The 25,080-nt window shown below is 32.0% G+C and overlaps 1 protein-coding gene across 1 annotated transcript; it reads left to right on the forward strand.

The window, feature by feature from the left end:
• Nucleotide 1: 1 nt before the first annotated feature.
• Nucleotides 2–24,793, forward strand: LOC115890720 (the record flags this gene model as incomplete). Its single annotated transcript, XM_030911023.1, has 6 exons — nucleotides 2–115; nucleotides 11,921–12,119; nucleotides 12,959–13,076; nucleotides 16,878–17,200; nucleotides 19,947–20,151; nucleotides 24,164–24,793. Coding segments are annotated over 6 exons (1,146 nt in total), but the record flags the coding sequence as incomplete, so codon positions are not given.
• Nucleotides 24,794–25,080: the final 287 nt, after the last annotated feature.

The raw sequence follows: 25,080 nt of genomic DNA on the forward strand, positions 1-25,080 counted from the left end.
TTGGGAATATTATAAAACTTACGATGTTATGACCGGTGTTCGGATAGCAGCGACGCTGGGCAGTTTCTTCAGCCTCATGGTTCTTCTTGTTATTTACAAATCAAAAGAATCCAAGGTAGGGAAAATCATAAAATACTTTTTAGATAGAGTCTTTTTCAGAGTCTAAAACAGTCATAATACCCTATGAACGAAAAAAAAAATTACTGGAGATTGACAATTGATGACAATTTTGCTAAGTCTGTTGAATATTAATTATCAATAGTATATTACATACTGAGGAGGGAAGTGTTTCATGACTGTCGAGAGATTAACTAAATCTCCGAGACAATAAGTGAAAAGCTTTCCTCCGAGGGACTGCTATTTATTTACCTACCACATCATTAATTAAAAAATAGGGACAGTATTTTATTTGAAAAAAAAAAAAATAAATATACGAAAATTTCTCGTTTTTTGTTTTGGCATTTCCATATCTATAGTTACCGGTACCAGTGGTTGTTATGGCGCAAACCTTCAACAGCAAAGGAAAAACATAGATAAATGCAACAAGTTTAGATTGGAAAGCCCGTAAAAATTTTGGATCGCGAAATTATTTTTGGGTCGCGACCGTTATACGCGATCTGGCGCTGCTATAGCGGTCGCTAAGAACAACGGCAAACAAAAACAGAAATCATTTTCTCTTGTCAAAGTCAGAATCTTCAAAATCATAATAATCTTTCAAAATCTAAGCCGCTCTCATTAAAGAAATTCCGAAAAGTGTTTATATAACGTCCATTTTTCAAAGTAATTATTGCTATCTGTGTGAGTTTAATTCAAGGTTTATTTACTCCAACCGGTGATAATTGTGAACAAGTGGCATTAAAAACTTAAAAAGCTGTGCTGTGAACTGTGAACTGCAAAAACCAACGTGGATCGTGGCATAACGTCGGTTTCCAATGTTTCATAGGTATTTCATACATGCGTCCTTATATACAATAAAGTTTCTTGTATGCAATACACTGTATTTTATTTATAAAATTAAACGAAAATAATAATAAATTTGAATAAACAATATTTGGCGATATAATTCCGGAAAAAGCCGAACCGCTCCGAAATTTTCAAAAGTTTTGGGTCGCGACCGTTGCAAGAATAGCGCCAAATAGTGTTTACATTGTCCTTATGGGCACTTTCCAATCTAAACTTGTTTCATTTATCTATGACGAAAAACTAAGTGACAGTTTTGAATTTCTCGTTCGCTTTTTCAAATTTATATAACATAGAAAACCAGAATGTTGTCGGAAAGTTCTGATAATAAAGAGTACTTCAATATTGGTACTCCACCAGAACTTACAGAAGCTGCAAAAAGAGCAGAAGCCAGTTTACTTCCAGAGAAAAGTAGGGGGCGATATGAAATAGCATTGAAAGTATACGAAAAATGGTGTGTTGAAAGAAATGCTAAGAATATTGCTTCGGAGACAGTCTTGATGGCATATTTTAGTGACATGGCAATATAGAAAAAGCCATCTACTCTTTGGCTCTATTACACAGCATGCATACGGACAATGCTAGAATTAAGGAAAAAGACGACATATCGAAATATTACAAAATCGTCGCTTTTTAAAACGCGCCAGAATGTAGGTTTTAAGCCAAAGAAATCTAGCATTTTTACCTTCAACAAATAAATGTATTAAAATCTTCAATTATTATTGTTAATCTTCTTGTTTATTTTTGTTGATGTTAGATAAGTATTTAATAAAGATATTACAAGAATATTTTGCCTAATTAAATGAGGCGAGAAAAGAGAAAAACCGAGTGAGAGAAATGGGCGAGGGAAATGGAAGAAGGAAGAAATGTAGATAATTTGACCCTTTCAAATTTTTTAAAAGTCAGTAATGTCAGTATTACATATGCGGTTGTAAATAAAAGTATTTTCACTATACTTATAAAATGTGAACTTCTAAATTATAAACATACAGAATGTGGATAACGTAGGAGGTGGCAACATTGCATTCCCTCGAAGCACTACAAAAAAAAATTCAGAAACTGAAAAAACGGCACTCAAAAGTTTTTCAATATTTTCCGAAAAAATATAAAAAACAACATAAAATTTTCAACATTTTTTTTCTCAAAAAAACATAGAGCGTGTTTCTGGGGACCAACTATTCTACCAGTTAAGGAGGTTCAAATAGTTTACAATGTAAATTCTTCCTACAAATATCACAACTTTATTTCGTTAAATTTTTACATTGTTCGTTAAAATTTTACATTGTATTTTATATGTTTCTCATTTTCCTTAAATATGAATGTGAATGTGAAAAATGAATCCAAATAAAATTTAAAATTTGTATACAAAAATAATAAACCCACATGGACATTAAAGGTAGAATTAAGGTATCTGGATAAAACAAGACAGGTATTTGAAGTATAATAATAATACATGTTGAGATAATTAAGGACCAGAAACAATTCCATTATAACTAGCAGAGTTTTGAAACAATAAATTCATTTGTATGTTTGCTAATATTTTTTTTTTTTTCAAAAACTTATAAAATATGTAACAAAAACATTATTGATAATATTATAAATAGGTACATACAGAATTTGGCGCCCTCATACGCCACGGAGGCTCCAAAGGAGAACGACAGTTTGTATTGAAATGAAATTTTGTGAGCATATTATGTAGGTTAATTTAAAGTACTTTTTAAAAATATTGAGAGTTCTACAGGGTGTCCTCGAAAAAAGTTACATATCAAAGTTGTGTTTTTTGTATCGGAACACCCTATATATTAATTGATTTTCGGATTCTGGGAGAAAAATGAAGGTGAGTTTTATAAGAGCAGTATATATGACTAAAATGTAAGGTTGTAAAATTTTTAAATTTCAATAAAAGCTACCTAAATTGGAATTTTCCCGGTATAGCCTAAAGGTAAGTGTCAGGGCCATGTAAGTGAAATATTCAAAATGGTTCCAGCAAAAATCAAAATGGTTCCAGCAAAAGTTTTCCAATTATGACGGGCGATGGCGCTGATCGTCAAGATTTTTGGACAGGGATTTTGCTTACCGACAATACGACGTGAGCTACGACCGGACCAGGACCAATCAGAATTATCAGTTTTTCTTGGACATTTGCCGCGGAAGTGTGGTTGTGTTTGCAGTTTGATTTTTCGGTTTTGATATTATGTTAAAATTAATTTTGAAGTATTGTATCACCTGTTTTTATGCAATAGTACTTTTTTTAGTTCTATGATCTGATATGTTATGATTTGTTAATGTTTGCTTAACAATGTTATACCAAAGAGGTTATACTTAATATTTTATCAATAAACTTTGTAGATTTTCAGATTATTTAATTCCTTTTGTTTCGTTTGTAATTTTATTTTTAAGACATATTATGTGATTGTTTCAGATAATATGTTTTAAAAATAAAATTGCAAATAGCGAATAAAATTAATTAAAATAAAAAAGTGTATTTTATAATTCCCCCCGGCCCCGCACCCCTTTGGCTAACCTGTAAATGTCAGCTTTGTCGAGAGATGGCGTTACGAAAATGGAACCGATTTATTACAAGGAACTTGGGCTTCTTTTTCGTTAGTATATTCTGTGGTAAGTGTCCATTTGAGAGTATTACTCGCGCGAGAAACTCTCGATAGTAGTTCTCGTATGTCGATACACGTCTGCGACTACCTATCGGAGAATATTCATTTTACTATCAATAGTTTACTTGCAACGATTTGCTCTCAAGTGTATACATATTATTATTTTTAATAGCGGATAGTTACTTCTGAAATACGATTACGTTTCGTATTGTGATAGTTCTAGCAGAGAATTATTAATTTAAAATGGCAGCTACTCGCAAAGAGTGGTCAAAAAGACGATACTTTAATAAAGTATATACGAGGAAAATACAGTTTTGTGGGATACCATGGGATTAACTATCTGCACTTCTATGTTTCTTTCACACTACACATAAACAAATTAAATGAAAAATTACAAAAAATACAAACTGAATCAACACATACTAGAACTAACGGAAAGCTATTTAAAAAAATCGACCACAAAAATTTGCATGGAAAATATTGAAAGTAAAACTACCATGGCGCCATATGAAATACCGCAAGGAGAAATCTACCACCTCTGTATATCCTTTATACAAACGATCTCTACCGAACTAGCATTAAATCATTAAATGGCATCATATATGAATATGCCGATGATACATGTTTTGGTATATACAGGAAACAGATCAGAACATCCTTGAAACAAACATCAACAAAGACCTGCAAAAGTGCACATGGTGCTAGGCCAAACAATCTCCTAACCATAAACGAGCTAAAAACAGAATATATGATATTTAAAATCACAAAACAAAAATTAAACTTACAAATAAAACTACAAAACCATATTCTACAAGAAACATCAACAATCAACTATTTAAGGTTAAAAATACAAAATAATTTGGAAAAATGAAAATATACGCACAATTGCAGCTTTAATAAAAATTCAAAAATTGATACCAAATAACATGAGGAAACCTTATATCACGCACTGTTTACCTCAAGGATGAACTATTTAATGAATATATGGAGTAATACGACCGAAAAGAATTTAAACGCATTGCAACGCCAACAAAATAAAATTTTAAAATTAATATATAAATTACACAAAAAAACACCAACACACATATTATTTGATACAGTGCAAGAACTAGATATAAAACAATTAATACTTTTTAATAGCTTGCTAAATATTAAATTAAATACAAACAAGGAAGTTCAGAATTACCAAACAAGGAAAAAGTCACATATTAGATGCCATAAAGTAAAAAATAAGACATTAACACAAAGGCTAACAGCAAAAACAATTGAAACATTCAATAGTTTAGCAGAGAAGGTAAAAAAATTGAAATTTATACAATTCAAAAGGAGGATTAAATGGTTAATATTAAATAGAACCATACACTAAATCCAGAAATCGACGACAGAAATAATTAAGAAAATATACCTCCGATACCACAGAAATAATTAAGAAAATATACCTCGATACCATCTGGCCAGGATCTGGTACCAACAGGTCACTGATGCGACAGATGAAGAAGGACGACACCCAGATCTTCTATGATATGAATATGCTGTAGATTATTTATGTGTTGTATATATGTTTTATATGAGGGAATAACTAAATTGATTAAAAAAAACACAAAACACGTTAATACACAAAGAAAGGCAGTTGATGAAAAAGAAATCTCAAATGGATACCCTCCTGACAGATATGTATGAGAGTAAGCATTTGAAGAGTTTTTAGTTATCTAGCGATAGCAAAAATTCTTTATCTCGCTCTCAAAGCTCAAAGGAATACTCTCTTTGACTATCGAGAGTCACTCGCACGAATTACTCTCAAATGGACACTTACCTTTATATGTAGTTAAATTAACTATCATACTTTATATAAAATTAAAATTTGATCGAAAAAATTATACACGGTGAGACATATTTAATATTGAACATTGGACACCTTTAAAAGCATGTTACTCTTTTATTTCAAATGGAATTACTGGGAGATATTATTACGAAATTCAATGGAAAATTCATGTCTCTTTAAAATACTATTAAGGTTGCCTACCCCTCAAACAAAGATTTTCCTAGATATTTTCATTTCATGATTTAATCTGTGTAAATCTTTATTATATGAAAAAATCTAGGTGGCTGGGATATGTCTGACGTTACTTCAACATATCTGTCTAATTAATCCAACTTTAACAACTATTTATCATTTTGTGTCAGTTAAAACAAAAAGATTTCTCAGAAATTTGCCGAAAATGCAAACTTATCCTACATCAGAGAGAATTGATATGTTTCTATTAGTTGGGTGAATGCAGTGTGCAGTCACCATAGATTTAGGCAGTCACTAATTATTAGAATTTTTAAATATACTCTGTTTTTTTTCTCAGGTAAGATTTCGACAGACGATGACAGAAGAACAGCAAATGACGTCCCATACCAATCTAATTATTTTAGTAAAAAAAGTTTCTAATAATTTTTAAGTTAACTATGGATGGGTTTAAATATAAATTCGTCATGCGTCGTCACTTGTTGTTTTTAACCAGTTTTATTGGTTTATTTCAAAAATGACAGATCGTATTTCAATTTTATTGGTTTGACGCAACGATGAACGACAAACGGACGCCGATGCGTATGAACCAGAGATATGGAAGTGGGAGAATGAGCTTCGACGAGTGCGCATCCAAATTTTTGTCGACGGCAAGATGGCAGACATCTTCCAGGTCTCGCTGTCACTTCCCCTCTTTAATTGACATCTGTTTGTTTTGTTTTGTTTTGTTTTTCGTTTGTGTTGTTATCTAGTTAAAATTTATTATTATCTCAATTATTCTAAACACTAATTCAAAAAGGATTGTTGTATATTCATAGTCATTCTAAGAAAGCTAATACGCCGGGAATAATGATTAGTTTTCATGTGTAAGTTTATACAACATAATTGTGTTTACAGATGATTCAAAACTGTTTATTTTTAGTTTTCCTAAAGGCGATTTGTAAAAATCGTGATTGTAATTGGGAATGGTCAAAAATAAGTGTATGATGTGGCCATTTAAAGAGGATGTTTTTATTACGTGTGGAGGAAGAAGATACTTGGAATCAGTGTTCGTGCTTCTGTAAAACAGTGCACTCTTATAGTGTCCATGAAAGCACAAGTTCAAGTGTACCAGAAATATATCAAATAAGATTGGTCCTTACTTGACAAGAAGATTATTTGGAGGAAAAGAAAACATAAGATAGGGTATTTTAATCGAACAGCGAAAATTTAACACTTTTATTGTAAAGTTTGTTGTAGGTAGTTGTAGTTTTGTGCTAAATATTTCTAACATTAGCAGCAGCCGTGTTCAGAGTGTCAAGAGGAGGAGAATTCAGTTAATTAGATTTATGCACAGTTACAGGTATGAAGGCTTTTTCAAACATAGTATCGAGTTCTATAGTCAACATTTTTAGTATTCCTACAACTGTAAAAACAAGGAACATTGGACTGAAAAAATGGCAAGATTTATATAAGAAAGCCAATAAGAAAATTAAATCTGTAGGCAGAAGTTTCTTATTTAAGAACTGTTATGGGGCATATATTAATTTGTATCTGTGCCACAAATCACTGAGAAAAATCATATAATATTCATAATTGTTAACGAGATGATATTTAAAGAGTGTTAAAAATGAGACTATTAGTCATGAAGCTTACAGTGTTACTTTGTTTCAATATTACACTTTTATTCTTGTAAAATCTATGATGAAGTTCAAAAGCATTTTGCAATGGCCTTAAATTGTGAGTTGTGAGCCAGGATTTATAGTAAAGGTATTTGATGCAATGAAACTTAATCGGTACCTTCCAGTATGTATTTTAGTAAGGGGATTGTCAATCCCATGTTTTTAAATAGATAAAATACAGGCCAAAGTTGACAATATTACAGTTGAGAAGAAACTATTTTATCTTAAAAAAAAATTTCTTAAAATTCTGAGATCATATAATCTAATTTTCTTAATAATAAATTAGGTATATGTACATACAGAATTTTGTTATGGACAAATAAGGATCGACAAGCTTCTTTTGTGCAAAAAATAAATGATTTTTTCTAGTATTACGACAAACCATAATGTGTTTTACAAACTTACCGGTAACAGTTTTTGTTTATAATAAAATATTTAGGAATAATTTGGGTTGTTTATCAATATATTAATGACTTGAATTTTGACAAATCGAATTTGTATCAAAATAATTTTACGAAATATAAAATTGATGTTCTATTACAAGATTGAGTTTTTATTGTCGACAAAAACCAGGATAAATACTAATAATAATACCCTTAATAAAATCAATGATGTTTATGTATTATGAAAATATTTGTTAGAGGACATGTTATGTAACAGTTTTTGAAACATAATTTGAAGGGACGAATAAAAAAAATAAAACAAAAACATATTTTTTCTAGGTTTATATTAAAAATACAAGGTAGGTAATCATCAAAAATAATTATGAACCAAATGTTTTTTATGAATATACAACTTGAACAAAAAGTTGTTTAGAACAATTTTTACCAAATTTGCAAAAATTTTAAATTGAAACGCGTAATTCAGTACAAGTAAAACATGAAATATTGTAAATACTTATTTAATATCATTTCGAGTATTTAACGACGAAAAGGTCATCTGTCCGTAGCGTCTTTTGTCAGAATATTCGTATATTTAGTGTATTATATACCAATATTGTACGCAGTTTTGAAACTGATAATTAAATAAATCATATTAATGTTAACTAACCATAATAAATGATAGAATTTCACTAAATTTAAATTGCCCCCCGTATGGTTGAAAACAGCAAATTGATATTTGATTACTTATAGATTACCACCTATATACAAAATGACAGGAAGACCTGGAATATGGCGCCCAACTTGATTAGACCTTCTGCGCATGTTGACGCTCATTCTCTATCCCTTCTATTTCTCTGGTATGAACTCACCTTTAGATTTTTGACATTTGTCAAAGTCTTGCCAAATTGTTATAGGTTATAATAATTTTGTGACAACTTTTGTCAAATACCCTGCGTTTTGGAAGATGATGCATTTTGATTCGTGTTATTACGTGTGTTTTGTGTCTTTTGAAGTCAAGTGGAGGAAAAATCGAGTGAAAATTAACTGTAGAACCCAGAGCACAGTTTATGGTTAATACTCGCTGCCCAGGCAGAAAGTCTTATACAGATACACCAGTAAAGTTACTATATATCAATAAAGTTCGTATACCATCTCGTCGTAGATAAGTGCATCTCGAATATGGTAGAAGGACCATACTAAACACATACTAAAAACTGGAGTAGCTGTAAAATATCGACATCACACGATAGGTAAATAATGGATTTTAGTACTGCAAGAAAAATAATGTCAAAAGGTACTGGTTTCAAAAAATTAAGATTAAAGTTAATTAATCAACCTGTGAGGTATAAAATTTTGTAAGTGTTATTATTAATAAGATAGTTTGTTTTATTTATGTTGTATTATTTATTCCTGCGGAATATTACAAATTTGTATTTGTACATAAGTTATATTGATAAATATAATCATAAATGCGGGAAGTTTCATAAAGCTTCAAAGTAAGAAATAGTTCTTTTTTATATTTTTTGGTATGTGGTGGCTTGTTTTTGTTTGTTTTGTATTAACACATACCGTTTCGTATTAAATAAAATAACTCGATTACATTTTTTCAGTTTTATACAGTTTTTTTCACAATATTTTGAAGTTACTTGTCAGTCAAATTTTAAATATATTAATTTCCTGCTATGCGTTCCAGTTTTACCAACTTATTTCTTTGTAAAATAAAATAAACTACTTTGAAATTAAAATGACAGACACATCTATCACTGTCAAGGATCTTCTCGTTGGACAGACTATACTCCTGATTTGATCTAGTCTGGTTTTTTTTTATGGGGATATGTTGAAGACAGTGTTTTTAAAACTCGACCAACCATTCTCGATAACATGAGAGAAATTATTGTAGCTGCTTCTCGAGGTAGAACTTCATATATGCCTTTTAAAAATGAAAAGAATTTGAAAAGACAATCATTTTATGCAGTTAACAGAAAAGGAAGCATTTTGAGCATTTGATTTCATCTAGCTAATTTTTGTCACATAATTATAGGTTTTTATCTAGTTTTAATCCTGTAATAATTAAAGTATGTTTTAAACGTGTGTCTTTTTATTACCGCTTAGTATTTTACTCTACAATCTTTAATTTTTGTTAAATTAACAAAAGGTATATCACAGCTACCCTAGATTTTTTCAAATAATAAAAATCTACTGATGCAAAATCATAAAAATTAAAATATCTAGGTAAATTTTTGTCTGAGGGATAGGCAACCTTAATAATATTTTGAAGATATATAAATTCCCCATTGAACACCGGAAAAATATATTGGGTGTTCCGTTTAAAATAATGGAGTAACTTGCTTTTAAAAGTCACTAATGTTCCCTATTAATTTTGTCTCACCCTGTATAACTTTTCGCGTCAAATTTCGATTTAATTTAACATACAATGGTTACTGTAATTAAATATCAGGCTATACAAGGTCAACTAAAATTTAGGTAGCTGCTATAGAAATTTAAATTTACTCTTCATTTTCAGAAAATATGTCAAAATCCTTAGATTTTATGTATATGCTTCTTTAATAAAACTCACCTTTATTTTTTTCCGAGAATCCGAAAATCAATTAATATATAGGGTCTTCCATTAGAAAAAACACAACTTTGATGCGTAACTTTTTTTACGGATACCCTGTATAATTCTATATATTTTTATAAAATGCTTTCAGTTAACCTACCTATGCCTATGCTGCCAAAATTTCATTTCGATATAACCTACCGTTCTATTTGGAGCTTTAGCGGCGAATCAGAGGCGCCACGACCCTGTATGTTGCCAAAAACGATGCAACACTCAGTAGCTTATCTGTTTCATTTCACGATTGTCAATCGACAAAAGCTCAAGATAAGCTAGCATGGTGCCAGAATGGCCTAAATGAAGCGTGAACGAAAAGTCACGGGGCTGAAAAATTGGGTCACACCACAAAACTTTTCTCAAATTTTACGCACCGAAACTAGAACGCCACAGATATGCTTATAAAATAGTGAAATGTTAATATAATATATGTTTCGGGTACATATTTTAGATAAATATGTACCCGAACGTGTGGAATATATTATTCCACTCTCCAGAAAATCTACAGGGTTATTCACCTCATTCGACATATTCGACCATTGTAGCCAAATAGGTAGTTGGATTTTTAGAAATTATGAGTTATGGGATTGTTGAAGTACTACCAAAGCTACAATTTAAAATCATTTTGAAAAGGTACAGAGTGTTCCAAATAAATTCCAAAAAATATTACATTTTTAGTTTTTACATCAATTTTACATCATTTAGTTTTATTTCTTCAACTTTTCGTAGAGAATGCATTTTCTACGCAATGCACAAATTTTTACATTGTATTTTGTGATTCTACAAGCAGCCTGTATTTTTCAAGTAAATTGGCTTTATAACTGTTGTTGTAAAAATACACATGGCATACCGGGTGTTGCATCGTCGAGCGGGACATAGGAAATCCCATGTAAATTTTAATGGGGTCAATTATTGGCTTCCCTAATTATTTTAGAGAATAATTCTATTTAAGTCTATTGAAGAGCACTAAAACCGACATTCAAAAGAATAATGTTATATATTTTTGATTAGCCCGTTTACGCCCGAGTTATCGCCGATTTCTTTTTAAATATTTCTCCTTTCTTATGGCCCAGTATTTACTTATGAGCACCAGTGAAGGTAAAATATAACTGTCAAATGAAGTTGTCATTTAATAGTACCTAAATTAATAAGTTATTGAATATTGTAATAATACTATAATTAACATTGTAATTGATTACTTTATTTTACTTTAATTCATATTAGTTAGTATTTATAAATACATGTTTAAGATTTCCGATGTAGGAATGAGTTTTCAATAATAATAAAGCACTAAATAGGTAAATTTCTGAAATGATAACTTCATTTGACAGTTATCTTTTACCTTGACTGGTGCTCATAAGTAAATACAGGGCCATAAGAAAGGAGAAATATTTAAAAAGAAATCGGCGATAACTCGTGAACGAGCTAATCAAAAATATCTAAAGTTATTCTTTTGAATATGGGTTTTAGTGCTCTTCAATAAACCTAAATAGAATTATTCTCTAAAATAATTAGGGAAGCCAATAATTGACCCCATTAAAATTTACATGGGATTTTCTATGTCCTGTCCGACGATGCAACGCCCGGTATATTTTACCATGTACTTTGTAAATATTCCATTACTGATATGTACCAGTATTATTACATTTTATTATAATACAGGTGTATGATTTTTTCAGACTGAAAAAGCACTAGAAGATCCCAATTTCACTGCAGCAGCGGTAGCTGAAGCTGAAGAAGAAGAAAGACAAATTCAGCTTGCTTTAGAAGCTACAGCTTATCAGGAACTGAATCCTAGAAGGTCCAGCAGAAAATCTTTAGATATATCTAATGGTTCCCATGCGCATCGGGGGTCAAGAAGATTTTCTTCAGTTGGAGGTAACCATTAATATATTTTTATATTTTATATTCTTTAAACTGTGGTTAGGACTTTACGCTGCTATGACGTTGGAGCCCTAGTAAGGCAGGTTCAAATCCTAGTCAAGGCGACTTTTTTTTAATCGTTTTTTTTTTAATTTTTACATATTTTTACATATTTATTATTGCTTAATACAATTTTTAGTAATGAGTTTCTTCATTTTTTTTTAAATTACTTATACGCGCATTCAAAATTTCAGCTAAATCGGAAAAAAAGTTTATAATAATATATTGTCTAATGTCGTATAGATAATGAATGGTACGGAACCCTTCGTGCGCGAGTCCGACTCGCACTTGACCAATTTTTTTGTATAACAAAACAAAAAAGGTCGATTTTATAGAAAAAAAATAGGAAAATATTTGAAAATTGTTTTTTTTTCGATATTTCTCTTTCCGAGGCGTATTCGATAAAACATGAATGTCTTGCCCTTCTACTTTAAAACACCCCATTGTTATAAAAGCACTCTTATCTCAGGCTGAAATATTAAAATAACGCATTTTTTCCGCCTCATTTGGAGCAATGAAGCGAAAACATCCGCTTTTTGTTTCATTCTGATTTATATTTTGCTCTGGTTAAACGCTTATAAAATTGATATTTTTATCTAAAAATATAAATTTTTAAATTTGCTTTCGTTAATATTTAGGGTAATATTAAAGAAGAAATGTTATGTCCAAATATATTTTAAAATATATTTTTTTAGATTTTAGAGTTGAAATATTAATTGATTAAAAATGATGTTTAATATTATTTAGTGTTAATGATTTATATACATCTATAAATTTAAATTTACCTGTTTTAGGATACAGTAGCCTGTTGGAAGGGCCGATTAGGGCGAGTCCAAGACTACCTTGTTTTGTAGACGAGGATTCGCCACCCGAAGATAATAATTCTTTATATGAAGATGTTTATTATAATAGGTAGGTGATCGTTTTCTTTAATGATTTTTGCTCGATATAGGTTGTTGAATTTAAATCATTTATAAACATAAGCGACGATTTTGAATGATTATATTAAATAGCACAGAATAAAAAGAGGTTGTAACATATTGAATGTAATAAATAAAATAGATACAATGAGTAAACTGGTAATAGCCATGAGTACATAATATCCAGTTTTAGTATTAAAAAATAATATAATTTTTATGTATGTATTATACCGGGTGCGTCTCAAAAATGGCTCACCCCTACGACCCATAGTAACTTATTTATTTTTTCAGATAAAATATCTAGATTTGGTATATTAGTATATGACATAAATTAGGATCGATTGACGTATTCAGTTGTTTTTGGTCACTTCCTGTTTCACTGGAAATGACTACAATTTTTGATTTAAAAAAAAGTTATAGGGGTGAGCCACTTTTGAGACGCACCCGGTATACAGGGTGAGTCTTAAATAAGTGCAAATATTTTTAGGGGTGGTATATATCGACCTCAGGAACACGTCTATTAGGTTTTTTTTTCAAAAAGATGTTAAAAATCGTGCAGTTTCTTTTAAATATTCCTGTATATTTTATAAAGCGTTAGAACTGCCGCAAATTTTCCACGGTATAATTCATAGAGAAAGTTAATAGTTTAGAGAGTGGTGAATCGCGTGGTAAAACGTTGGGAGATTGCGCTTTTAGCGCCCTCTACTTGGCTACAGGTACGAACTATGAAAGAGCGGGAGATTTAAATTATTATTATACTTATTATTTTTAAGGCAATTAGAACTAGCAGTGCTCTTAACTAAAAAACAGATATAAATAGAAGTTTAAAAATTGCTTAAATGAGCATGTGCGGGTATTTGACAACCGGGGCCGGCCGGCGAGATCTTTTATTTCAGATTATGTTTGAATTGTTTTGAATTATTACTTTAGTTTTATTATGGCCCAAAATATGGATTCCACCTCTTCCAATATTAAAGAACCTATAAAGAGGCTTAGGTTTACAGCAGATGACGACTTAGCCCTTCTAAGAGAATTTGTTGCCCTAAACCCACTGGCAGACGTTGAACAATAAAGCACAGGAAATAAGCACTTTAGCCCTTTAGTTTTAAAATACCTAGTAAACAAAACTATTTCAAAGTTTTAAATTCAAAGTTAGGTTAAGTTTAAATAGCGGACGCGACGCGAACAGAATTCTTTCCGATCCGATAACTATAAATGAAGAGAGTTAATACCACCTCACGTAAAGGAAATAACACCTGGTGTTATTAACGTCCATGCACGCTATTCGGTTTACCGATATCTCTCTATTACCAGAGAACAACAATAATTACCATGATTACGGCTTTAGTTTATGGTTACGGCTCTAACTGGGATGCAAATACAGAAAAAATCCAGTGGCTTTCAAAATTTTTTTAAAAATAAATATATATTTTTTTTGGCATTCAATTTGAATATCTATATATGTTTCTTTTATCGAGATCTACCAGCCCTGAAAATATTTACACTTATTTAAGGCTTACCCTGTATAATATCATAATAACAGATATGTCGGAAAGATTCAGTGAAAATGTTTATGATGAAAGATTATAGTAAGACCATGTTTGTATTTAAGCTGTAACAAACGATAAAAAGCTGTGACAAAATAGGTAGGTATAGTGTTTCCTCTAGGATTTAATCCTGTAAACTTTGCTCTAATGCCGTAACGTTCAGACCAAGGCGACAAAAAGTAGACAAACTTACGAGAAAAAATGGGGAATTCTAACAAGACAAACTTGAAACAATTTGTCCACACGACAAGGACAATGACATAAGGCCAACGAGTTTTATTAACCATGTGTGATTTCACTGGTCTCCTAGTGTTGGCAGCACATGCCGTCCACACTGCGCCGACAGCTTGTCGTAAAATATACGAACAAAACATAGACACTTTGATCTTTACCGACTCGAGACGGGACATTGAAAAGTCTCCGAATTTTGAAACAAAACAAAACTGTGGCAGAAATGTATTGGATTTGATGCAATTTTGACGTAAAACATGAATGTTTCTGTCTTGTCCTTGTTTTGTCTGCTTGGTCTGGACCCGGCATAAGCGATGCGGGACCTCCCAAGTAGCGTTTGGGCGTTATCTAACGTGGGGTATACGTCGCGTTCAATAAACCCGACGTTGGGTACCAACGTCGGTTCGACCGCCTGACGACCCTTATTTGCACCTAAATGGGGAATACAGATTCGGGTCGCCTCGACGTCGGTATCTGACCTAATAGGGAATGTAATTCTACCAATTACCAACGTCATATTACGTTGGATTTTAGTCACTTAAAATTCGTCGCTAAGCACTTACGTTACGTTTGGTTTTCATTTCGCTACCAAAAATACATTAAAAACCTAACCAAACTACCTAATTACAAATGGATTCATAATCACTCCTCGAATATAACTATAAGTGCCTATCTAATTCATATTATAATAATTCTGAATCATTAATCCAGACATCAGTTTGTCAACGGAAGTCACTTTCTTGATATATCTGGTTAAAATACTCCGGAAAACAACGAGCGCCTTCAAAATTAGGTAGATTTATGAAATAAAAATATCTATAAAAAAGTAACTCGCAAAATATTTTTTTTATTTTCTAGCTGGTTTAATCATAAAATTGTACTGTGGTTCCCCCCAAAATCAACTTTATCAATATTATTCTACTAGAAATCGGAATGTGAATAAAAATTTTAAAAACAAAAAACGATTTTAAAATGGCTGACAATCGGATATTTGTTAAGAATGGCGGATTTCTGTGTCCGACTTAATATGAACTACTAATATACCAATTCCGACCGGGTCTCCAACATTAGTCGTCTCACACGACCGAAGTCATCAAACCGGACGACCGGCGATCGTATTATGACGTATATAATTCCAACGTACGCCACGTAACCTCACTTTGCGTATCAGTGATTTGTGGATTTGTGCAACTATATTTTAGTTTTTGTTTTCTCCTTAAAAAATGGACAGCCACATTTTTAAGATAGTATATATAAAAAATTTAAAAAAATTGGAACCAGTACCTCACATGTGGAAGGAGGATGGAGTCTGCTGGTTTCCTAAGCTTAAAAATGAAATTAAGATGCACCAGTGTAATACAGCATCTCTTCCGGATAAAAAACATTCATGGGTGAAGGCAAGATATCACTACTACTATTATTATTTTGCAAAAGCCTCGACCTCTTTCTGTAAAATGTAGATGAATGTCTAAATGCCTTTTTAGTGTTTTTTTAGGCATAATAAAAACAATTAAGTTTGTTTACAAAAACTTTTTATTAGGTTATGTTCATGATGTTCATTAGGCCGCGATTGCTACTTAATGGGTTGTATTTACGGACGTAAATAGAGATACGTAAATTAGGTTATAAATATGAACATAAAATACAACAAAATATAATTGAACGTTACTTTAGGGATTATCAGTGAGACGTATCCTATTCGGACAACGGGTAGACGTCGGGCTAGTTCATGTATATGTACGTCGTGCAAGCCAACGTGGGAACGACGTTTGGAAATTAATAAAAATGGTACGTTGTTATTTTCCGATCGTTGGATTTACCGACTCGAATCCAACGACGTTGCTTTTAATAGGAAAGCGACGTCACCCGACCTAAATTTGCACAAAGTCTGACGTCGCTTCAGGTCAGATTTAGTTCGAAGTCAGATAGATGCTACTTGGGCTTGTCGTTGGTGGGGAATATTTAATATAACATTTAATCTAAAATATTATTATTTTTTTTTAATTTTTTTTTAGTCATCTAGATGTGCCAAGACGGCCCAGCAACATCACCTGTTCTTCTTCCGGAAGCTCCTACTTAGAGCGCAGGGATTCGGCAGTGACCTTGGGCTTCCCGGCGTTGCCAGCTCACAAATATAAGTCTTGTAGGCGGCAGTCTTCGCCGGTGCCGGAAATATACGATTTCTACTACCCCATTGACATACGTGTCACTCAGCCAACGCCTGGGGGATCCCCGTGTGGCAGCGACAGAGCTATATACGACAGGGTCGTAGATCAACCGAATTTGAAACCGAAACTAGCTCCACTGGCTTCCATCAGCAGCTGTAATAGTTCCTTAGGTACCTAACTTTCTTATTTCGTAATCGTAATGCAATAATACGGGGTAGTATGATATGTACAGGGTGGGTCAAGCTGGACGCTTTTAAAGGGACCCTTTTCTATAGGAGATAGACGAAAACTAATAGCGGTGTCTGGAGCTCAATTTTTATCAGAAACATGATGGTGAAAACCGCACGTCGATATCTGTTACCTTTTCGGAGTACCCCGTAACTTTTAAACCCCGTTTAACCCCGTTTTTCAAAAATGTGAATTTTTAACAAATTGCTGTAACTTTTTTGCTATATAATTTTATATTTTTGTGAAAACATTTTCAAAGCACTTTTTACGTAGAATTTAATGGTTTAAGTATAATTTTTTTTAAATTAATAATTTAAGAATTATCAACAGAAAATTTGATTTTTTCTGTCGGACACTCTGTATGTTTTTAATTCATTGGGAATAATTTAAAGTTGCCTTTCCAAAAACATAGCATACTTGATATTTTGCTCGATTCCTCTTCGAGATATAGAGTTGTTAAAAATTCGTTGTTAAAAGTTGGCTTTGAACGGCGCCGGTAAAGCAAAAAAATACTAGCTGTAACCAGCAATTAAAACGAAAATAATATTCGCAATGAGAGATACAGAATTTTATATCAGTTTAAAGTATATTTAACAACATCAACACATTTAAACTATATCTAATAACAATAAAAATCAATAGCAAACCAAAACATGATATTTTGCTACAGGTGTTCGACTTGTTGACCCTCTTTTGTTATGGACAGACAGGACCGTTTTTGAATAATTTCTTGCGGAATTCATTAACACAGTAGGGGTGAAAGATACCTTCACATAACCACTTATAAGTACTTATAATTCTTGTCTAGATTATACAGGTGATTTAAAAATAAGAACCTTTATTCTTCCGCAAAGATAAAAATTCACAGGCACTAATTCCGGCGCTTGGTTAGCTATCCAATTATTCTCGAAATTGGCTGCAAAAATTTGCTGATAACTTCAGCGTTCTGAGGCGGTGCCTCGTCTTGCTGGAAAAATATGTTTTCTAGTTCCATTAGGGGCAGATCATCGATAAGGGGTCCAAAGCCCGCTAGTTAAAAGTGGCAAACTTACAAAAATTCTGTATTTAGAAGGGGACTATAACAAAACATCAAGTGTGCTATATTTTTGGAAATGTAATTTTAAGTTCTTTTGACTTAATTAGAAATATAGTGTTCCAAACAAAAATCAATTTTTATGTTGATACCTCTTAAATTATTAATTAAAAAAAAATTATACTTAAACAATTAAATTCTACGTAAAAAGGTGCTTTGGAAATGTTTTCACAAAAATACTAAATTTTCCATAGCAAAAAAGCTACAGCGATTTGCTAAAAATGCAGATTTTCGAAAAACACCCCGTAACTCATAAACGGTAACAGATATCGATGTGCGGTTTTCACCATCACGTTTTTGATAAAAATTGGTCTCCAGACTACGAAAGCGTAGAGCTGCCATCGCAACATTGAAAAATATTTTTAGCAAAATTTACACTTTTTCTGTAAATTTACAGATTTTCTGTAAATTTACACTTTTCCTGTAAATTTACAGATTTTCTGTAAATTTACACTTTTTCTGTTAATTTATGCGTTAGTGGCAACAGTGGTGCGTTATTCTACGAGTAGTTCCCATCGAATTCTGTTCTACGCCAGTTTATTCACAAAAGTCTTTACTAGTAAAGACAGAATTAGGGAACCACTGCGGCAATTAATTGAAGGATTGAAGACATGCGGACTATATGAAAAGATTAAGCAATATCCCAGTATATTGAAAGATATATTTTGTTCTGAAACCACACTCTCTTCAAAAAAATACTTAAAGAATTATTCCTCATCGTCTATACTGAACCTGGGTCTAACATAGTACAGAAAATCGGGTGATCTCTTATTTTAGGGATTATGTATTAAATTTCGAATGTGTGTGATATAATAGTATGGCATTTTTGTTTAATATGTTTTCTAATATGCTTTTAATCGACCCGGAAAGTATTTTCACCCTTTCCGATGCATTACTGTTTGCAAGAGGATCTGATGGCCTCCACCTCTGGGATGACGTAAACTGTCGTCTGCAAATGATGTAAACTTAGGGCATAACCATCCTCTAGCAGACATGTCAAAATTTCTTTGTGACTTAATCCGATATGAAAGTAGGTTTTTAATGTATTCGTCCATAATCTCTGATGAATATCTGTACTACTTAGGCACAATAGCAACTTAATCAGCGGAGAATAATGCTCACTTGTAACTAGTGAGTAACGAGCAGGTCGATGCCGAGACGTCATTCTGCTGGGTAGTAAATTTCGCATGCAATTTACAGAAAAAGTGTAAATTTACAGAAAAAGTGTAAATTTACAGAAAATCTGTAAATTTACAGAAAATGTGTAAATTTACAGAAAAAGTGTAAATTTAACACATACAGAAAAAGTGTAAATTTACAGAAAATCTGTAAATTTACAGAAAAAGTGTAAATTTTGCTAAAATTATATTTCATTGTTGCGATGGCAGCTCTACGCTTTCGTACCAGACACCGATATTAGTTTTCGTCTCCTATAGAAAAAGGTTTTTAAAAGCGTACAAATTAACCCACCCTGTACAGGACAATGTGAATATCCCTTTATTAATAATTAAATTGACATAATAACTCTCACTATTGCTATTGTAGTACAGTCTATAGCAAGATTTGAACAAAACCGCTAACATATCTAATTGCAGGTACCGATTATCCAGATTGTGAAGGGCTCTCGTACGTAGGCAGTACCTATCCGGACGAAGAGGAAGAAAATACAGAAAATGGCGTCGATCCTTTCGATACAGATAGCGATGTCAATAGTGAAGAAGGTGCTTGTTATGATAAAAGAACTACAGTGTGTGTTGTGTCGGAAAATACTTCACCTACGATTAGTGCTGATAATCAAAGGTAATACACCCTGTACATTATCAGGAAAACACTCCGAATCAGGTCAAGGTCACGACCTTAGGAAGTAGGTCACGACCTACTTTCGTTTCTTAAAAACGTATTTTCCGCTTGTCTTTTGATCTACTTTCATTTCTTAAACAGCCTCTACACTATGCGGAGAATTCTTCGAAACAGGTCAAGGTCGCATTTCGTCGCCCAACTTTGACGCATTTCGATTTATTTTCAGTTGTCTTGACCCATTTCGGTTTGCCTCGACCTACTTTTGATTCTTAAAAACGCTTGAGAACTACTCCTGAGGAAGTGGGGGGATTTTTTTGACGTTTCCTGTTGCCTCGTTCATTTTTGTTTCGTTTTAAGCTATTTCCAAAACGTGGCGGTATCTGTACCCGAGGCAAAGGATTTTTTTTTATAAATCTCAGTGAAATAAGTAGACCTAGACGTTTCTAAAATATATGTTGTTACGGTGATATTTCGTTAATTACATCTCGTTTTATGTTATATTGATATACAGGGTGTCCCAAAAATAAGAGCAAATATTTTAAGGGGTGGTAGATCTGGTCAAAAGAAACATTTTTTCTCTTTATCGTTTTTCAAATAAGTCCAAAATAACCGAGTTATTTTACTTTGAAAATTTCCAAAAAAAATCATTTTTTGCTAAAATCTTGAGAACCAGTGGATCTTTTCTGGATTTTCTTTCATGTAAATTTAAGCTACTACAGTATTGGCCAAAAGTGGATGAACCAATACCAATAATAGAGAAGAAAATCAGAAATGAGGTGTTAAATATCAAAATTATTTTATGTACCTTTGTATGTTAAAAGGTTAATACATTCTCACCAAAATACTACAAACAAATATAAATTCTTCTGTTAGTCTTATCAGTTATAGATAAGAATTGGCAAATGTTGCTTTTTTGTCTTGGACAAGAGTAGATGAACCAAATATTTTTAAAAATCGTTAGTTTTATTTGTTCTGCTTTTATGAACAATTGCGATTTAAAAACATATGAGCTCTTGTGATATATCATGCCACGTGGAATTAACTTGTCTGCAGATCTTAAGTTGCGAGTAGTAAATGCTTTTAAGGATGGTTTGAAGCAATCGGAAATCGCTAAGCAATTACGCCTTGGAAAATCAGCGGTGCATTATATTTTAAAGAGATATAATGAGAGAGGAGATGTTTCTATAAAAAGAAAACCAGGACGACGGACGACCTAAAAAAGTTGGTCCAAATGTAATAAAAGCCATAAAACGAATTTCTTCACAAGATCCATTTTTGCCGTCAACGTAGATAGAAGCAAAACTTGAAGAATTGGGCTATCCACCAATGAGTACAAGGACGATCCGACGTAAATTAGTTGAAAGACCCGCCAAGAAACCACTGCTATCAAAAAAAAATCTGAAGGCCCGATTAGCATTTCCAAGGAACATCAAAACTGGACTGTGGCACAATGGAAAAAAGTTTGTTTTAGTGATGAATCAAAGTTTAATTTGGTGTCATCAGATGGAATTCAACATGTAAGAAGACCTCCCAACACACGATTGCTACCAAAGTACACGCGACCCACTGTAAATCATGGTGGGGGCTCAATCATGGTATGGGACTGTTTTTCTGGGTATGGGATGGGGCCTCTCCATAAAATTGAGGGCATAATGGATCGGTTTGGCTACAGAGACATTTTACAAAATCTTTTAGTGCCTTATTTGGACGAAAAAATGCCAGTTGTACAGTACTGCCAACATGATAACGACCCAAAACATGCCTCACAATTGGTTAAAAGGTTTTTGGAAGATGAAATGGTGACTGTTCTCAAATGGCCATCGCAATCCCCAGACCTGAATCCAATAGAAAATTTATGGGAAATTTTGGATCAACACATTAGGACCAAATTCTACAAAAATAAGCAAGAATTATTTGCAGCTTTGGAAGAGCCTTGGAAAAATATCGATTTTTCTATAATTGAAAATCTTCTGGGATCTATGCCTAAGCGATGTCTGAAAGTAATTAAGAATAAGGGTTATTACACTAAGTACCTACTAGTAAATTATAAGTTAATTTTTCAGTTTTTGTTAACATAAGATTTATTTTTTATTAAATATATATTTTGTTCATCTACTTTTGTCCAATGGGTTTTTCAATTTAAATTTTTTGCTACCTTATTAAAGCAAATTTAAAAAAAAACAATGCTATTTATTTTTATAGCACTGACACTAGACTTCAAGTAAATATAGCTCAAATTTTAATTTTAAACATATTAGGAAAACCCCATTATTTTAACCAAGTTCATCCACTTATAGCCAATACTGTACTTATGTTACCATATTATCAAGAAATTATGTTTTTTAACTTAAAATTTAAAAAGTTTCCAAATTTTCATTTTATTTTTATTTTTGGGACACCCTGTATATTCCACAGAATTAACAGTTATATTATATTACACTCCATTACAAACTAATGATATTTATTTATACGCCATGTTTACTTATTTTTCTGAAGCCACCACAAAGTTTGACGTGAAGAATATACAGGTTGGTCCGAACTGTATTCCGGAAACTTCGACAGCATATTCTGCAGATTCTTCTTAGTTTCGGAAATACAGGGTGTAGAAGTTTCATTTTTATTTTGTGATTTTTATAAATAATTTCTGAAGTAACGTCAGTATTTGGATGAAAATTGGTGTCTACCTTATTCAAAGGTGTCTACTTTTTTGACATGAGAAATTTGATTTTGATGTCAATATGACTCCTACTTGTAGAGGGCGTCACCTACATATTTTTTAACTGGTTTGAAGAGTAATAACTTTTCGTCCGTACCTGTATAAAACTACTGAATAAAAAAATAAACAATTACCACGTTTTTTACGTAAAAAAGGTCTCTTGGTAAAAATAGCTACGAGTAATGGTTCTCCAGATATTTGGAATCGAATTTATCAATATCTGTCATCATTGACATAAATTAATGTTGACTAAATAATTATTAGACTGAAATCATAAATTTGAAATGTTTTTGTGTCAAAAGTTCAACAGAAACTGTTTTACCATCATTTTTTCGCAGAAAAGTTGATGATTAATTTAAAAAAATAAAAATTTCCCAAATTTAATATTTCAGACAAATAACTATTTACTCAGTGTGTTTATTTTTGTCAATAATGACATGTATGGACTGTTTCCATTCTAAAGGTCGATTTATAAACTGAAAACAGTGCGGTTCGACGTTGCGGTTGCGATTATTTCTATTGGCTATTACCACAATTACTAACGTTTCAAGGTCAACGTTCCTGTCGAAGTTCAAAATTGGTTAACTTTTGACGTAAAACGTCAACCGCAACAACAACCGAAAAATTTATAATCAACAAAACATCCTGCGTATAAACAAACTTTTTACCGACCGTAACGTCGGGCGTCGAACCGCAAAGTTTTCAGTTTATAAATCGACCTTAAATATCATGAGAACGGTTGCTCGTGGCGATTTTTATTAAAAGACATTTTTTACGTTAAAAGTCACGGAAATATATATTTTTTCACTCAGTAGTTTTATACAGGTAGGGACGAAAAGTTATAACTCTTCAAAACAGTTAGAACACATGTAGGTGGCGCCCCCTACAAATAGGAGTCATTTTGGCATGTTCTCCTACACTAAAAAACTCTCAGACACCAATTTCCATCCAAATAATGACGTTACTTCAAAAATTAATTGGAAAAAATCGAAATAAAAATGAAACTTCTACACCCTGTATCTCCGAAACTAAGCATTTTAGGACATACATTTATAATACGAACTTTTTTACTTATTTTTATCTGTATAATATGTTGCCGAAGTTTCCCGAATACAGTTCGGACTGTCCTGTATAGACGCGTGTTATAAATTTTTTATTGCAAGTGATCGAAATGTTTTACGAAATCTTACGAGAAATATTTCGTGAAACATTTCGGGCATAGTGTAGAGGGTGTTGAAAAATAATTTTACTTTTTTTTTGGAAAAAACTTGATAATATTTATTATGTGTCATTTAGAACAACAATGGAACAACTTTGTACACCAAGCAATAGACCGGATTTCAGCAGAGCATCAAAATCATCTTCCACGTTGTTTGAATCAACACGATTACCACAAATTTCCTTAACGGACGTACACAGATTGTCTTCATCTAGCGGTACCTTAGAAAAGAAGTACCCCTGGAGCCAAGAGACTTTATTTTAGATATATGTTAACGTTGTGAGTTGTGGAACATAGTGGCTGTAGATTATTATGTATTAGTACTTCGATGGTATTAAAAATAACCTTAACAATCAAAGGTTTTATAATAAGTATTATAATAGAAACAAAACGAATTTTCAAACGGGTAAAATTATCCACAGAATGATCTATGTAAAAGCGTAAAAGTATTTTTAGTATTTTTAAATACAGGGTAGGATAGTTTAAATGTTACATTCTACAAATTTCAATTTATTATCGATTTAAATCAAAAGCAACGTGAAATGATATAGTAAATATAATTGATTATCACAAAATAATTCAACTTATATTCGAGTATAATTTTCTTTCTATAAATAAATGTCTTAGTATTCAAATTTTGTAATAAAAAAATTGTATTTGCGCATATTTGAAGTGAAACTTCTTACTAACAGCTTTTAAATTGAAGGATTTGAAGGACATGTTTGAAAAAGTAATAAATTAAAAATATATATTTTTTTCTACGACCATAAAATAATAAATACAAGGAGAAGTGTCAAGTCAATGTTAAATTATGGAAACAGCGTGGCTGCCTGGGTAACTAATTTTCAGATATGGCGGCTGGGACATTTGACATGACATAGACATGACAATTTCAATTTTATGAAATTTATTTCCGTTTCCGGTTTTTAATGGCGGGCTGTTCAGGAGGTTTAAATGAGGGTTAATATACTTTTACTCTTTCTAGTACTAAATA

Source organism: Sitophilus oryzae, unplaced genomic scaffold (genome assembly GCF_002938485.1).
Source record: "Sitophilus oryzae breed Bouriz unplaced genomic scaffold, Soryzae_2.0 scaffold_909_pilon_pilon, whole genome shotgun sequence".
NCBI classification, from domain to species: Eukaryota; Metazoa; Arthropoda; class Insecta; order Coleoptera; family Curculionidae; genus Sitophilus; species Sitophilus oryzae.